This window comes from Thamnophis elegans, chromosome 3 (genome assembly GCF_009769535.1).
Source record: "Thamnophis elegans isolate rThaEle1 chromosome 3, rThaEle1.pri, whole genome shotgun sequence".
Classification (NCBI taxonomy): domain Eukaryota; kingdom Metazoa; phylum Chordata; class Lepidosauria; order Squamata; family Colubridae; genus Thamnophis; species Thamnophis elegans.
The window spans coordinates 67,415,499-67,433,482 of NC_045543.1; the positions used below are offsets into that span (position 1 = coordinate 67,415,499).

Consider the following 17,984-nt stretch of genomic DNA (forward strand, 5'->3'; position numbering starts at 1 on the left):
CAGATTAAGAAAAAAGAAATATATCGAAATGAATTATATAGTATGAAACAAAAATCTCAAAATTCATTCTTAAATAACAAATTAAACATTGACCAATATAGGATAAAGAAATATCTGTTTAACCTGGTGGGGGTGAAGAATTCTTAAATGTGTTTATACTTGCTGTACTTCATACTTACTACTGTATTCTGATTAATATTCTTACATTAATAAATACATTTATATTAAAATAGATCAGACTTCCATAATACAACAAGAACAGTTGATATGTGCAGTATATTCATATGAAAACATGACTTTATCCAGGGTTTTACATCAGTTATACTAAAATCTTTCTACGAAAGTAAAACAATATTATTAGCTGTAGCCTATGGATGATAAATACAACATTCTTAATATCCAAATGTTCAGAGTGTAATATATTTTAATGTGTATCTCTAATACCACCCTGAGACTAGAGACAGGTCTCATGAAACTAGAGACTAGAGTATGAGTGACCATGATCAACTGCTGGCTCGCATTAACCTTGTCTCCCCTTAACCTTGTCTCACTAACTATGAGTAATGATTTTCAGTCTACATGAAAAAAGACACTGTAACAAAACAAATCTCGTCCTTGGACTTCTCTCCAGATCTTTTACTCAGCATGGGATACAATTAGGCCAAAGGACTCATTAAATAATGTACACAGAACACCAATATAACTTAACTATATCACCAACTTTTGGGGTGAGACCCAACAGGTACTCTCCCCCCCTATTTAACTTGAAGTACCTAATTGGGGGGGGGATTTACTGTGGCAAGCTGTCATGCCCTCCCCTCAATTGAATTATCCTGATAAAGGGGGCCTTCCTGGGGAGGCTGGGGAGACAATGTATCTGTAACTCTGGACATACAGAAACAACAGAACATCTTAGTCTCCAGTGCTTGTACTACAGAGACATTTGTCCTAGCCTTGTCTCACCATTATTGCGAGGGAGCATAGGATAATTTTACTTCTCCCTGCTGCTTTTCGATTCTAGAATTTCATGGTTTTTTAAAATCTTTTTACTGTATTTTTTAAAAAATCTGGATGTATCTTTTATGCTTTTAAATCCTTTGTATCCACTCTCCTCTGGTCTTTGACCATAATACAGTTTTGATTGATATGTTTTAATGCTTATTTCTATTACCAACAAAAAGAATGATTATTTGCCTGGAACTGCAGTTTTTCATTTGATCATTTATGAATTCAAACAATTTCCCTCCTAGGGAACTTGGTTTCAAGTGAACTCTGGGCTGTCTAGGTTGGTCTTCAGAATCTATGTGATTCAACAGATGGTACATCTGACTTCATTATATACATAATGTGAACATTCCAATGACAGCCTGCATAGGTGCATAAACCATGTAAAATATATGTATTGTCTAAATGTGGTGACAAAATAGATGGATTTAGACTATTCAGTTTTTTTGGGATGCTTTTAAAAATAAAATAAAATTAATGGAGCAGAAATCATTGGTGTCCACAGAAAACTGATTATGTGAAAATGAATATAAATGCACTTACCACATCACTTCATTCCCCAAACAGTCCTGTTTATCTTTTTTTTCCCTAGCCTATTTTGGCTTGGCTCCACTGTGGTTAAGTATGGAAGTGGAAGGAATCTAGAAAACTATTTCCAGTCCTTTAAAACTGTCCAATGTCCTCATTTGAGAGGATTTAAGGATGAAAATAGGAGTGTCTTGCTTCCCAAAGATTCTCTGTTCCATTTCTCCTTAAAATTCAAATAAATCCACACATATGCATACAAAATAGTTCTGTTCCTTCTTATCAGAATGCTTGAATTTATGCAGTTTTTCAAAACTTTGGGAGGCTGAATTGCAACCCCCAATCCTTCAAACATTGCTACTTGTGGTGTAAGGGAAACAGATCTCCAGGGTGAATTCATCAACCTTATAATTTTTATTCATGTTATTTCTTTGTACAGTATATTAATTTTTATGAACTTCTAAAGCTACTGTTGCAGATACTTTTATTGCTTCAGTCTGTCATTTCTATTCTGGTGATAGCCATGTGGCATTAATAAAATAGTTGTCAATTACATACAGCCCACAGAAAAAATCATAATTGTCAGTTTACCTAAGATATTTGTCTACCTCCACGATCTTTATATTTCAGCTTATTTTATAAACATTTCTAATATTTTTATTACTTCATCACTGTAGATCATGGTTATGTCAGATGGAACATCAGTTGCTTCAGGGCAAAGTCTTCATCTCCCTAATCTTCCCACTAATTCCCTGTCTTTTTCTGAAGTGAAGAAAAAATCATCTCATGGGCCAAAGGTAAGATGTTGCCTATGGTTAGAAATTGGAATATGTTTTGAGCAGCCGTTTTGAATGATCAATAAGCCAAGAATTAATTATTAAATGCTTCAATCTTTTCAGCAAATCCATAACACTTAAAAATAGACACAATCGGAATATTTAGAGTTAAATATGTTTGCTCATGAAATTTTTATAAATAAATATATGCATTACTCTTATTTTATTTATTTATTTATTATTTATTTATTATTTATTTATTTATTTATTTATTTATTTATTTATTTATTTATTTATTTATTTATTTATTTATTTATTTATTTATTTATTATGCTATTCAAATTTAAATGTACTTGATATAGTTACCCACTTTTTGTCCTGACACCTGAATTCTAGAGTTGACACATCCTGTTAAGAAACATATTAGTAGTTTTATAAGATATGGGACTTGTTTTATCAGTGGCTGGGGGAAAAAAACCTGGAAATGAAAAATGTCTTACTCATGTTTTAACTGAAGGAGTTAAATGATAACACAGCCATGCTGTGAAATAGATTAACAACGATACAATGAAAAACTGATATATCTATGAATTGAATATTTTAGAACTTTTTGCTTTAAAAAGGATAAGGATAACAACGATTTTATGTATATTTGATAGAGGTTTGGTAATATAATGTATAACCTTAAGAACATATTACAATGATATCTTGTTGTTGATAAATAATTTTAATAAGGGAATAATTAAAAAAATGGTATATATATGTAGCGACCACTTAGAATATTTTGTTGAAAAATGAACGAATAAAATTTCCGTTTGAAGGTATGAGGTACAAGGATAACAATGAACATAAGCATACCTGATAGTTGATTGGTGGAATTATGTAGAATGGAAAATAGTGATATATAAATATAAATGGTTGGTAAAAAAAAATATCTTTTTTTCCCACATGGGGATAATATAAAGATATACTGTTATTAAATAGATAATCAAGAATGTAAGGGAACTATGATTTATTGGGGAAAAAATAATACTTCGTAATTGAATGCATACTGTACAATGAAAGTGAGGTATTTAGTTATACTAGATGAAAAATCTGTGATGGTAAATGTTATTCGAGAATATGGATGTTAAAACACCTATAACCAAACGACATGTTGTATGTAATGATGCTTTTTTTGTGTGTATTTTTTGTTTTTTTTTCTGTTTTTTTTATTGTCTGTATGTATTGTTTGTGTAATAAAAATAAAAATTTATTTAAAAAAACCATAGTAGTAGAAATAAAACATGTATTTATTAGGGATATAAACCTATTGTAAGTTTCATCAGCAATCATCACATGTTATAGGGGAACTATATTCTCTTGATCCTTTGTATTTATCAATCCCCAAATCTGGTCTGGATTTGTCACATGTTTTGGTTGCAAGAAAGAGAAATACAAAGGAATTCCCACTGTCCAAATAGAAGTGTTTCCTATGTTGCCATGGTTCTGTTTTAGGCCACACCCTAATGTGTATTAACCAAATGTTCAAAACTATGTGCTTGTGAATTAAATGAAGTTACCACAGATTTAAAAGTCTTTTCAAATTTAAAAGTTTATGTTGACACCTAAATAAAGCCTACAGAATCTTTGAGTATCCGAGCATGTAACCACATCCTACCACAAATTCAAATAATAACTCAAGTAATAACTGAATTCAAACATTTAAAATAATGGCTTAAATGCAGTTTAAATTAAGTCCAAATGCACGTAGTACTTCAGTGTCTCAGGAAAATAGGGAGCAGGATTTGTTTGGGAAAGCTGTATGGCAGGGAGATAGAAGATATGCAAACTAATATACAGTTGTAAAATGAATCTTAAAAAGTGTTGGAAAGAGGGGGATCTTAAATTAACTGTGAATGTTTACCTCCTGCTGCTAAATAGCCTTACATGGAAAAAAGTACTACAAAATCCAATGTGAAAGTAGGGATGGTACCAATTTGAAGAGGAAATTCCCCTCTAGAAATAGAAATTTCTTTTAGTTTTTTTCCACCACCTCCTTCATTCAAAGATACATCTTAGGCCTTTGAAATAAGGGGTAGCTAAATCAGTATGAGGGGTACAATGGCTCAACAGACACTGAGCTTGTCAGCTGGAAGGTTCAAGACCCAAGTGCCACATGAGTTCCCATTACTTGCTCCAGCTCCTGCCCACCTAGCAGTTTGAAATCATGAAAATGAAAGTAAATGAATAGGTAACAGTGTTCCGTGTGCCACGGCATATAGTTATGCGAGTCACATGACCACAGAAATGTCTTCAGACACATTGACTCCCTTGGCTAAGTAATGGAGATGAGCACCGCCTCTAGAGTTGGACTCAACTGGACTGTGGAAACCTTTACCTTAACGCTGTGTGAGAGGAAAATTTTGATGAATAGTCTCCAAGAATTTTTTTCTCATTGGAACCATCACAATAGAAGTTGGTTTGCAACTTCTCCCTCTCGGCTTATAGCTTCTCCGTAGCTTTTCTTGAAACGGTTAGAAGAAAAGATCATAACTTTGGAACTCTGGGATATTCTTTTCTGCTTGACTAAGAAGGTAAAAAGGTGAATAATCTACTCCCTTCAGTAATTGCCAGTGTAGATGTTGTAGTTACAGATTAGCAACAAAAGAAACAAAGACTGGAGCAAACTTTTATTAGCTTTAGCACACCAAAACAGAGGGATATTCCTGGAAGGATGATGACATTGCTGGGGAAGTTGAAAATAAATATTATTTAAAAAGCACCAAACTTATCTTGATTGAACCATTTAGAGGTGAAATCTTCTCTTGATTAGTTTAGCACATTGTCAAGAATACTGGTAAACCTCATAGCCAGAGGTGCAGATAATGCTTGTCACACCCAGATATTCATAAAGTTACCCAGATTAAAGTACTGGATCATTATTTTGTTTTTCAGAAAATACTTTTATCATTCCTTAAGTAATTAAGACTACACAAAACATTTCTTGGCTTCTAGGAGTCAGTGATTCAACTTTTAACTAACTCATTATGGAGTGTTACTTCTTAAAATCCAGATCTCTTTCTTAGTTCCAATACTTGGGACATGAACATAGTTGTTTTAAGAGCATTTCCACATGTTAATTCACAAAAGATAAGCTTTTAGAAAGAAAGTCTGTGTTCACATTTATTTCTAAGAATTTTATATTTCAGTTCTAACAATACTTCTAGTTATTTGTTGCTTTTTATCTTCGCTTTCCTTAGGTGGCATACCCAGTAATCCCATACTCCCATTTTATTGCAAGAATAATCCTATGAAGAGGATTGCATTATGAAATAGTGACTGGTTCAATATTTATTAAGACATATTTAGCTTGCTTGGGTTTTCACTGGCTTAACACGGTATGTGAATCTAACCAGAGGCTTGGCCAAGTCACTCAGTTTGCTCAGATTGAGAAAAAGTATATCTTGCTTTTATTACGATGATGATGAGAGAGTACAAATAAAACATTAAAGTGAAATATCTATGCTTGGAGCACCCAGGAGCAACTTCAGAAGTAGTCATGACCAGCTCTTTAATGATTCAGATAATGTTACTATATGCATATTCCCTTAAGATACAAAATATCTCTTTTGAAGACTCTTCATAATAATAGTATGACAGAAAACAAATCATGGTCAAAATATAATTTATAAAGACCACAAAGGTTGTCAAGCTCTTATCATAGCATTATTGTTTAATATAATTCAGAATTTTAATTTCAGATTTTGAGTATTGAAATAGGAGATAAGAATTACATCATGCCATTTGACAATAGTCTTATGGTTACCTTGATAGAAATGGCTTCCAGATGTCACAAGCAGGCATATTAGTAGAATATGTTCATGACAGTCACAGCAACTGTTAGGGAGGGAAGGTGAAACAAAGGGAAGATCAGAAGAGGGTAGGTAAGTAAGGTATGCCCCTCTGTGAGCTGTAGAGAGGGGAAAAAGGAACAACATGCTCCAGCCATGTTCTACTCATCTCGCAAGGATCTCTCCAGAACAGTGAAAACTGAAGCATCTGTTTTGTTGAACTATGGCCAGCTAATATGGTTTGGCAGATCTTCCAGAATGTGATCATTTGTTCTGCATTGGAAACAAAATGTAATAATCTTTTCATATGCAAAACATAATTTTTGTCCTGTACAATTATGAAACAGGTTATAATATTCTCATGATTTTACTGCTTTTTCTGATTCATCATAAGATTTCGATAACTGGTTTTAATGGAAGGAAGTATAAGCATTAATTATCATTTCTAAACTAGTTCGTTTACTAAGCCTGTTGAATGGTACTTGTTGCAATACCAAATGTGCAGCTTGGTATTATAAGTGTAAATTATGCATAATTAAAGCTAACATAGAGTTTTTTGACTCACTGAAGTATTTCCTAAGATTTTCTTACTCTACTCATACTTCTATTCTTCTGTTTTCATTTAAGTGTAACTTTTCTTCTACATCTATACTTTAGCTGTTGAACTTTAAAGATGAAGTTGTAGTTGCTGTATGTCAAACTGAAAGTGGAGCATTCTGCAATTTTAGGCAGAAGCAAGTTCAATTATAAGTAAATATAGTTACAAGTAGTCCTTGATATGTGACCATTTGTTTGATCACACTTCAGAGTTACAGTGGTCTCGGAGGAAAAATGACTTACAACCATCCTTGAAAATATAACCATCACACCATAGTCACATGATTACATGATTACAATTTGTAATCGTCCCAGCTGGCTTCCAACAAGCAAAATCAATTGGGAAAGGCAGATTTTCTTAAAGATTGCATGATTCTCTTAACAACATGTAGTTTGCCTTAATAACTAAAAAATGGTTGTAAAATCAGTTCCAACTATATGATGACTCACTTAACCACCACACATGAATTTCATTAATGAATGAAATTCCAATCCCAATTGTGGCCATACATCCAGGTTTAAATGTAACCACTGGAAGTTATATATTGATTGAATTCACACAGGCTTGATTTGAACAATGTTCTTAGCTATAAATTGTAGATATGCCAACCCAAAATAGATTATTATCTTTAGATGCATTTTCCTTATTTTCAGAGATCTGTTGCTAATTCTATGGTAATGGTGCTGTTTCATCCTAAAGTTCTAATTTCAGCATTAGAAAATTCTATTTCAAAGTTACATGAACCCACAACACAGAAACTACCAAACTGCATGTCATTTTATTCGTTTTCCAAGATGAAACTATGAATACATTTTAGGTGATTCAATTCAGTTTTGTTAACTTTGGCCTTTTCCAGTTTAGCTGGGAATTTTAGGAATAGAAGTTTCAACATCTGGAGAGCTTCAGGTTGGGAAAAGCTTTTCTACATCGATACGCAGGAACTCTCCAAGGTCCTGTATAAATTTCTAAAAATGTTTTGGTGTCCAACCTTGGCAATTTAAGATCTATGGACTTCAAATCTTAGAATTCCCCAGCCAGCATAGTTTTAGTTGCTAAGGTTGGACACCCCTTGGTTAAAAATTCTCTAAATTACAGCTTAGGCTTGTTTCAAAATCATAGTTTCATAGATTATCAGGGCCATATATTTTATTGTTTTTTTAGTAATTCCATTAGTAATTACTCCTTTTAACAAGCTTTTAATTCTGTTTTACCTCAGTATGGTTAATAATCTTACAACATAGTAGTGTTTAATATAAAGCAATAATGAATATTCTTAACAATTTTTATGTTTTGCTCAGAATAGAGAATAACCATCCTCATAGTACTTAATCATTTATTACCAGATGCTTTCATCTGTAAACAATTTTAGAAGTCTTTAATGAATTGTAGAATGTCTGTAGAATCTCACAAGAATGTCTTTTGATACATGTTCACAAAATATGTAAATCATGACTGTTCTCGACTTGCAGCCATTCATTTAGTGACTGTTCAAAGTTACAATAAAAGTCCCTTTTTATGACCCTGTAATCCCTTAATTCAGTATAGTTTGGGGTGAGTGGATAGAGCTGAGAGTTTACTGGCCGGATGCCCTTTCTGATGCCATATGGAGTTTGCAGCAGATATTTTTTTTCTTTGTGCCCTAGAAAGCTCTACTGGTAACTAGGATTCAATTCTCAATCTTCAGAGGTGAGCTTCTTCATCACTAGACCATCATGCTGCTCACTGTTCAAAGTTACAATAGCACTGAAAAAAGTGACTTATGACCATTTTTCACATTTATGATCATTGCAGGATTCCCATGGTCATGTGATCAATATTTGACTGCTTGGCAACTAATTAATATTTCTGATGGTTGCAGTGTCTCGGGGTTATGTGATCACCTTTTGTGACCTTCTAACAAGCAAAGTCAATAGGGAAGCCACAACTGTGTTACTAGCTTAACAACTGCAATGATTCACTTAACAAGTGTGGAAGGAAAGGTAGTAAAATGGGGCAGAATTCACTTAACACCTTAGCAAGAGAAATGTTGGGCTTGATTATGGTTGCAAATCGAGGACTATCTGTACACAGTATATTGCAATTTTATTTGTTGTGATTTAAGCAAAGAAATAGTCCAGTAGACCATATTTGGTATTGCAAGTTTGTTACTAATATATAATGTAAATTTATACATTAATCTATTAATGCAAGTAAAGTTTATAGAGCAGCAACTTATGGTAGGTGTTTCTGAAACACAGAAGACAGAAAGCAAAAAGTTAACTTTTTACTTTTCATTGTTGCAGGAGCTGAGCAAGAGTATAAGCACTAGTAGCAGTAGCAGTAGTAGTAACAGTTTTTCAAAGCCCCATAAATTATCAAAGGAGCACAAGGAAAAATCTTCAAAAGACTCAAAAGAACATAAAAGTGCCTTCAAAGAACCTTCCAGGGAACACAACAAATCTTCCAAAGAATCCTCTAAAAAACCCAAAGAAAACAAACCACTAAAGGATGAAAAAATTGTTCCTAAGATGGCCTTCAAAGAGCCCAAACCTATGTCAAAGGAGCCAAAATCAGAAAATAACATACTGACCATAAGTGGTGGACAGCAACAAGAAAAGAAGGCTGCCTCCAAAAGGCCTCCTGGTCTGGATTCTGAGGACTTTGCAGCCAAAAAGAAGAAGAAAAGTGGATCTGAGACTTTATTTAAAAGTTTTTCTAATGCTCCCCCACTGATACTTACTTGCTCCAGTGTGGAGAAAAAACAGACAAAAGATAAATCTCAGTTTAAAATTGGGAAAGTTAAAATGGAAAGTGAGCCTCTGGAGAAAAAGAAAAATACATTACCACCTTTCGATGATATTGTGGACCCTAATGATTCTGATATGGAGGAAAATGTGTCTTCGAAATCAGAAGTAAGAGTTTGTGTTTATTCTTACTTTGTTGTCTGGTTACAGGCTTTGATTTGTTTACCTAATTTTTAAAAAATCTTTATTTAGCATCCATGTATGCATATATATATATATGTATATTGAATGGATTCCATTTGTATCATTAGATAAAATTCGTAGTTTCACTTTACAGATGATTTTGGTTATTGGTTTATTCTAGGGAATTGATTCATGATTGTTTTTTATTAATCAAGAAGTCAAGAAATGCGCGCTTTTTCAGTGTTGCCAGGAAATAAATATTTATGCTTTTTGAGTAGGAGTGACTTGCGTGACTATGTTTGTCTGTTTGTGCTGTGCAAAGTCAGTAGAGGAGATATATTATGCAAGCAGTATGTATGTGTGTATGTGTGTGTGTGTGTATGTTTGTGTGTGTATATGTGTATGTGTGTGTGTGTATGTATGTATGTATGTATGTATGTATGTATGTATACTATATATACTTCAAGGCTGATTAACCAGGGAATATTTATCTCTTCCATTTCATTTTAATAATTAATTTGCTCTGTCTCCACTGCTTTATAATATAATAGTTTATATTGGTTTCACAGTTTTGAAAACATGCTTATATTCTTATTTATAATTCTGTTCATAAGCTTGAAGAGGATTAGTGAGTGACAGAAATACATTTATGGACAAGATAGATTCATATATTAAAAGCTGAAATTTAGAAATTGAAAGTTTTTCAATTTGCAATATTTCTGTCTTTGAAATATAGGACTGCATCCTTGAAATGAATAGGGAAAGATGGAGTATCTATTTTTAATTGCTTCTCTGCTATTTCAAAATCTTAACTAACAGTTACATGAGAGATATTTTGGGGTTTGAAGCCATGAGCCATGTTGTTTGTTAAAATAAAGAGATGAAATACATTGAATAGGGTGAGTTGTTACTGTTACTGCAGATCAAGTTTAGATATCTTTGTTGTTGTTATTCTGATCAGACAAAGAAAATAAAAAGTCATTGATACTGTTCATTTGAGGCTAGCAACCTTCTTATGATGTTGATATGCTTGTGTATCTGATGGAATCTTGGGTCATTGTGTTAGTTAGTTCCTGTATTACAGAGTTGGATAGGTCAACCCTCTGTAATATGAATCCTGTGATTCATATCATTCTAGTCAGTAGAACAGTTGGGAAAGGCTGGACAATTAGTTTGCACTGTTGCAGCACTGTAGTTATCCAAGCACTAAAAGAGAGGAATGACTATATCTGATAAAGATAAAGCCAGCCTAAGGAGAAGTGAATATATGCAAATTTCTTAAAAGTGTAATATTAGAACTTGATTTTAGATATTAGATAACAAGAATTGCCTTTGGCTATCAGAAATATGACAGTTCTGACAGTTGTTTGATGCTTGCTGGAATGAGATGCCTGCTTAATATGAATTGCATATACTGTAATGAGCTCAACACTTCCAACTGAAATTTTAATTTTCAATTAAAATATATTGTTGGTTTGACAGAAAATTCATAACAGTAATGATATATATATATGCATATATATCATCATATACACATACATAGAAACACACATTTTCTTTATGACAGCCATGATAGAAACAAATTTTAAAAAGAGATAACAGAAGGAATGATAAAGGAACACTCTGCCATTGTCTCTATGCTAAATCCTACTTTATTGGAAAAGAGAAAAAAATACATGATGCTATGTCTTCATACTGATGGTTTATTAAATATAGTTTCATGTCTGACTGCTCTGTTAGGACTTTGTGTTTGCTATGCAGGTATGATGTAAAAAAATACTTAGGCTTACTGATATACAACAAATAAGAAAATTCTGGGCATTCTCCATGCTTTCATAAGCATATGTCTGGTATATATTTCTATTTGTTATGGAAATTAATTTTGTTGGAAATATAGAAATAGAAATACTTTAAGTAATTGTATTTATAATCATATTTACATTTTAAAAATCCAAATAAGTTCAGTGAGTTTATTCACAGATAAGTGGTACAAAGAAGAGCCAATGTCTTACAAGCAGATTTTCCCTTGTGTAATAAAAGCTTATCTTGCTATCCTCTTTCCTGCACACACTAGTGTAGTGCCTCAGATGTGCGGTATGCCACAGAATTTTCATAACTTCTAGAGCCGCTTTCAAGTATGAAAGCTAAAAAGAAAATTAATGTGATATATTACTAGCCTCATTATTGAATGCTGTAGATGAAAGTGGATAGAGTCCCAAAACGTTTGAAAACCTATAGAAAATAGGTCTTATGTTAATTACCTTAACACTTGGTGTAATGTTAGAAGCTTTAATCATGCCTGGACTTTTTTTTAAAAAAAATTCTGTTTTACTTCCCAATTACTATAATATATTAAATAAAATATTTTGTGGAAAAGGAAGTTGTGCTTCCAATAGCTTAATAAGTTATTTATAATACTATATTTTAAATAATGGAAGTTAATTAAATATTCCCGAGATATAAAGAAGTCAATGAAAAGATTATTATTGGGAATAAATATTTCAATAAAATATTAATTTCTTTAATATTAACTCCCATTTTCATTTTATTACTTAATCCTATCTCTTTTCTACATTTTAAAATGGCCCAAACAGTAAGTAGCTCACCAAAGAGAAATAATCCTTAGTCCTTTTCTGAATTTTTCTTGATTTAAAATGTTTCTGTATTGCTTCCAGTTAAAAAAAATAATCTCAAAACAGTTTACAATTTAAAATTATAGCTAAATATTTAAATCATACATTAAAATTTTTTTAAAACTTTTAAAAATTTGCAATAGAAAAATGAAATAAAACTAAGCAGTGATGGAAATTTCTTGTAGGCAGGTATATTATTTTTAAGCTAGGCTTTGATTGTTTTGAGAGACCGCCTGCTGCCAATTACCTCCCAAAGACCCGTCAGATCTCACAGGGTCGGCCTCTTCCGGGTTCCGTCCACCAGCCAATGCCATCTGGCTACTACCCGGGGGAGGGCCTTCTCTGTAGCAACTCCGGCCCTTTGGAATGAACTCCCCGCGGAGATCCGGACCCTCACCTCTCTCCAGGCCTTCCGGAAAGCCGTCAAAACCTGGCTGTGCCGGCAGGCCTCGGGTTGATGAGTTCCCCTCCCCTCTCGACTGGTATGGCTGTGTGATTTTCGTGTATTTTAATTATGTGTACTGTTGTTTATGTTCCCTTTCCCCTTTGAGTTGTTCGCCGCCCTGAGTCCCTCCTGGAGAAGGGCGGCATACAAATAAACCAAAACTAAATTAAACTAAACTAAACTAAACTAAACTTTTTATATAGACAAAGGTTGAAAACATAAAACATTTTTATACTGTTGTTCTAAATGTGCTACAGTTGTGACCAAAATATTTCCTTCTTTTTTCTCAGTCTCTCTCCCCACCCTGCCTCAATTAAATAAGTTGTTGATAAGAACACACAAGATGGTGAAAGCAAAATGATTTACATTTCCCTGTTAAAATTAATTTAAGATACCATGTTGAGAAAAATATAGGCGTTAAAGTGTACATAATTTCAACTATAGATTAAATTCCTTTTTAGAGCTAAAAAATATTACTTAACCTTTTGGCTTTCTTGGGCCTCATTGAGTAAAAAGGAATTATATTGGCCTGCACATATAATATATAATATAGTTAATGTATATAAATAACAAACATCATTTTTAATATATTTTATTATCTTGTGAGGCTGCATTACTAGCTGTTCAGAGTCGCATGTGGCCTGTGGGTCACAGGTTGGACATGCCTGATTGAAAAGATTTATTTATAGATGATCTGTACTCAATATTTTTTAGAAGATATGTGAATATGACTAGTTGATTCCTTTATTTCTCTTTAGAGATGTCAGTCATTGTGATTGTTAGTGCTGTTGAATGATTGACCTAAAATAGCTACAAGCATCTGTGATTCCTCAGTTATAAGACTAGTGGGTGTGGCTTTTGAATATAGACCATAGAAAATGCAATCATTACTCTAATTGAAAGTGTCTACAGGCTTGTTTTTATTTTGTGGTTTTTTTCCTACAGTTTATAATATATAATTGTTCTATAATATAGGGGTAAAGAATTTGCAAAAACAAGGTGATATGAATACCTTCAGTACTTTTAATATTTATGATATTGGGATGTTTGTTTTCAATGATTAGGTGCATTTTACAGTACTGCAATATTCAAGATTTTACTTTAGAACTGTGATGTTTAAAATTTTGCTCACATGTGTTAATGGGCAAAAAAGCATTAATATACAAGTTAGTTTTAATCTTAAGTGTGATCATTGCTCCATTTTTAAAAATACCTCTTTTTAAAACATTAAACATGAAAGGATCCACTGCCAGGTGAATACCAAGAACTTCAGCTAATGTAAAGTTCTAATATCAAGTTGTATGAGGTAGCAAAGTACTTCAGAAGCTTTTATATAATCAGCCAGTTCTAAATCCCATCCTGTAATTTTTGGCTCTCATTAGAAAAGCAACAAGGAAAGGAAAAGGAAGGAAAGCATGCAAATTTATTACTATTGAGGCAATGGGAGAATAGTTCAAACCACTTCAAATTCTAAACATGTCTGTTTTTATCTTGAGTTCTTTAAAAACTGCTTTGTGAAAAACTTCAATAGCAGGATGTTTAATTTCATGAAAATCTGCTTACCGTTTTCCTATACTGGACCGTGTAGCTGTGTGATAAGAGAACACTTGGCTTTGTTTTCATTGCCTGCGTATCATGATATATAACCATGTCAGCCTTATAATATTTATTTAAGTTGCAAACTAGAAGATAGAAACACTGAAATATTAGATCTCATTATGGATTATTTCATGTTGCAACTGCTGTTAATAGAGTAACTATGGTTGAGAAGATAACAGTATTTGTTTTGTAGATTTCCTATCAGCATATATATCTGAACAGAGAAATTCAAAGTTAAAATGTCATAGCAATTATACTGATAGTGTCTTAATTATATGCATACAGTTTTTTTAAGTGTCTTAACTATCAGATAAGGAAGTTGCCTCCCTCTTTGGTAGACTTGATCTTCTTTCTGCTACTGGCAAAAGAAGAAGGTGATTTTATCTGATTTATTTCTCTCTGCAATCCTTACTTGTCCTCAAGGAAGGCTGAAGATTCTCTGAAACAGCATAAGAAATGGTACTGGGTGTGGTAGAAGCAAGGGAATTGGGGAATAACATATCTTCATTATTCCTTTCCCATCAGCCAAACATTTCTGGATAGAATTCTATTTAAGCTCTGTCTATTATGCTAGTGAAGAACAAAATAAATGGAAATAAATAAAATGAAAACATAGTTGAACCATGATTTAGGGAGCTCTGAATTCAGCCAACCTGTTTTTAAATTAGAATTGGAGAAACCTACTGTACTTATGAAGAGGCTAAATTATGAAGAGGCCCCTAAATTCCTTTTTAATGATGAGTGTAGAGTTTCAATATCCATAAATAAATGGATCTAAACGTACCTTTTAGACTGCCTGTTTTGGACTGTCTGCCCAATATGGATAAACAGAGTTTGCCTACTAACAGTTCCTAGCTACTGGGAAACCTGCAGGTGGGTGATTAGAAGACGGCATTTTCCATGGAAGCTCACCTCCTGTGGAACACTTTCCACCGGACTTAAGAATGGTTCCTTCCCTCACAATCTTGTACAAGCTTTTGAAACTTGGTTATTTGCAAACATAGTCAGCAACTAAGATGGTGTATTGGGTGAGCTGTAACACTGTGAGTGTTGCATTCATTAGGAAACATCATTGTATATTGATATTCTTATTTATTGTATCCTGCCTTTAATACATTTATATTGTTTGTATTGCATTTCTTGTTTGTATTATTAGTCAATTGCTTAGAGTCTAGATTGAAGCAGCATAAAGGTTTGTGCATTTGGGTAAGGACACAAAACATTCTGGAATCAGATTGCTCTCATACAGTGTTTCTCATGTCTTATTTGTTTGCTCAGGACTGTATTGGTTGAAAACATGCAAAAGAAGCCTTCATCTTGCAGTGGATAGACAACGGCTAAAATGATGGTGATTTTTATCATATTTCTATCCCATTCACTTGTGGACAAGGCAGCCCAAGGCAGTTAATAACAAAAATCCAGCATTAATTTTATAATAGATTTTTAAAAATGTTTTTTATGTTGTAAGTGACCCAGAGTTGTTGGATATGAGGTGGATGGCAAATAAATTTTATTAAAAAAATTAATTAATATATAGGAAGATGATTGTTCAGCCAAATCTAAGTCTTCCACATGGCTTTAGATTCCGACATTTGCCCTTATTTATTTGCACTTGTTAAAAAGAAATAATCTTAGCCAAAATAATTCCTAGAGTGTTAGAAAATATAAATGCAGTACTTTTGTCATGAGTCCAAATTACCAATTAAACTATTAACATTGCAATCAAAGTTAAAATCTAATTTTTCTTCTCAGTCTGTGAGATACTATCCAGTACTCCTCTTTACATCTATTAAAGTGTATTAATTCTTTGGCTGGTTCCTTTCTGCTTCAGGATTTCTGGATGTGCAAGAAATGAGATATAGGTAGTCTTCAACTTATGATCATAACTGAGCCCAAATTGTCCATTGTTAAGCAAGATAATTGTGCTAAGTGAGTGTTGCTCTTTTTATGATCTTTCTGGCCATAGTTGTTAAGTGAATCGCGACAGAGGCTAAGCTTGTAATATGGTTGTTAAATGAATTACATTGTGTTCTGTATATGAAATATAACAAAGTATCTACAAAGAAGTTCTTAGAAATACATTTCAAGAAAGAAAAGTTTTAAAAAAACCTACATACCTTTACATATATGCCACCAGTTTTGGTTTGAAAAGATTAAGGGCTGCAGGAAATTTTATTTCTTCTTTTTTATTTTTCTATTTCCTCTGCTCTTAAAACTGATTTGTAACTCCATGTATGAGTTCTGTAATAAATTAACATAGGCTTGTTTTTATTGACAGTTTTAGAATTACCATAAGTTATGAATGCTCCAATATGAAGTTTTTAAGAAGATGTTGGACAACTATTTGTCTGAAGTGGTGTAGGGTTTCCTGCCTAAGCAGGGGGTTGGACAATCAAATTGATGACAGTATAGAACATGTTGACTTTTCAAAGTTTATGTATTATTGACTATAATATATTTGTTCTCATACAAAGAAACAACATCAACAACATAGATATGGCATGTGCATTTAGTATTGATTGTGAAAAACATTCTTCTCCAAAAAACGGAACTTTTTTCTCCTTGTCTGGATCAGATCTAGTTAATACAGTGGGGCAAAAAAGTATTTAGTCAGCCACCAATTGTGCAAGTTCTCCCATTTAAAAAGATGAGAGAGGCCTGTAATTGACATCATAGGTATTTGTCCGTGTTGCCCAGCGACAGCCCCAAAACATCTCTGCTCTAGAGGAGATCTGCATGGAGGAATGGGCCAACATACCAGCAACAGTGTGTGCCAACCTTGTGAAAACTTACAGAAAACATTTGACCTCTGTCATTGCCAACAAAGGATATATAACAAAGTATTGAGATGAACTTTTGATATTGACCAAATACTTATTTTCCACCATAATTTGCAAAAAAATTCTTTCCAAATCAGACAATGTGATTGTCTGGATTTGTTTTCTCATTTTGTCTCTCATAGTTGAGGTCTACCTATGATGTCAATTACAGGGCTCTCTCATCTTTTTAAATGGGAGAACTTGCACAATTGGTGGCTGACTAAATATTTTTTTGCCCCACTGTATTTGGATAGGACACTACCTGAAAATAACCAGGGCTGTAGGTTGAACAAACATCCCAGAGAGAGGCAGTGGCTCTCATAGGTTCATCATGGGGCCAGGTTCAGGAATGGAATTCACATCTTTTTTTATATTGTACTAGCCCAGAAAAATATATAAAGTTAGTTACATGCTGGAATGCCAAGGACCTTATGTCTGTAGATTAGGAGCATGATAGCTCAGTAATTAAAGACACTGAGTTTGTCAACTGGAAAGCTTACAGCCTGGATTTGAGACACAAGTGCTGTGTGATGGAGTGAGCTCCAGTTACTTGCCCCAGGTCCTGTCCACCAAGCAGTTCAAAAATATGCAAATGCAAGTACATTGATAGATATCACTTTGGGCAGAAAAGTAACAGCATTCCATGCGCCTTAGCATATAGTTATACTGGCCATATGATCAGAGAAGTATCTTCAGAGAATGGTGGCTCAATTGGCTAAGAAACGGAGATGTGCACCACTCACTAGATCAGGTGTCGGCAACCCGCAGCTCCATAGCCACATGGGGCTGTTTCATCCCTCTGATGTGCTCCCTGTTGCCCTGTAGTGGCAGAGGGATGAAAGAGC

At 33.4% G+C, this 17,984-nt stretch overlaps 1 protein-coding gene across 2 annotated transcripts in view; it reads left to right on the forward strand.

Annotated features, from left to right (window-relative positions):
• Nucleotides 1-17,984, forward strand: part of MLLT3 (MLLT3 super elongation complex subunit) — a 133,148-nt gene that overhangs the window by 84,932 nt on the left and 30,232 nt on the right. For both annotated transcript variants that reach the window (XM_032214170.1, XM_032214171.1), the window contains exons 5-6: nt 2,208-2,327; nt 9,020-9,628. In XM_032214170.1, coding sequence (XP_032070061.1) covers nt 2,208-2,327; nt 9,020-9,628 — 729 coding nt within the window. The remainder of the gene's footprint in view (nt 1-2,207; nt 2,328-9,019; nt 9,629-17,984) is intronic.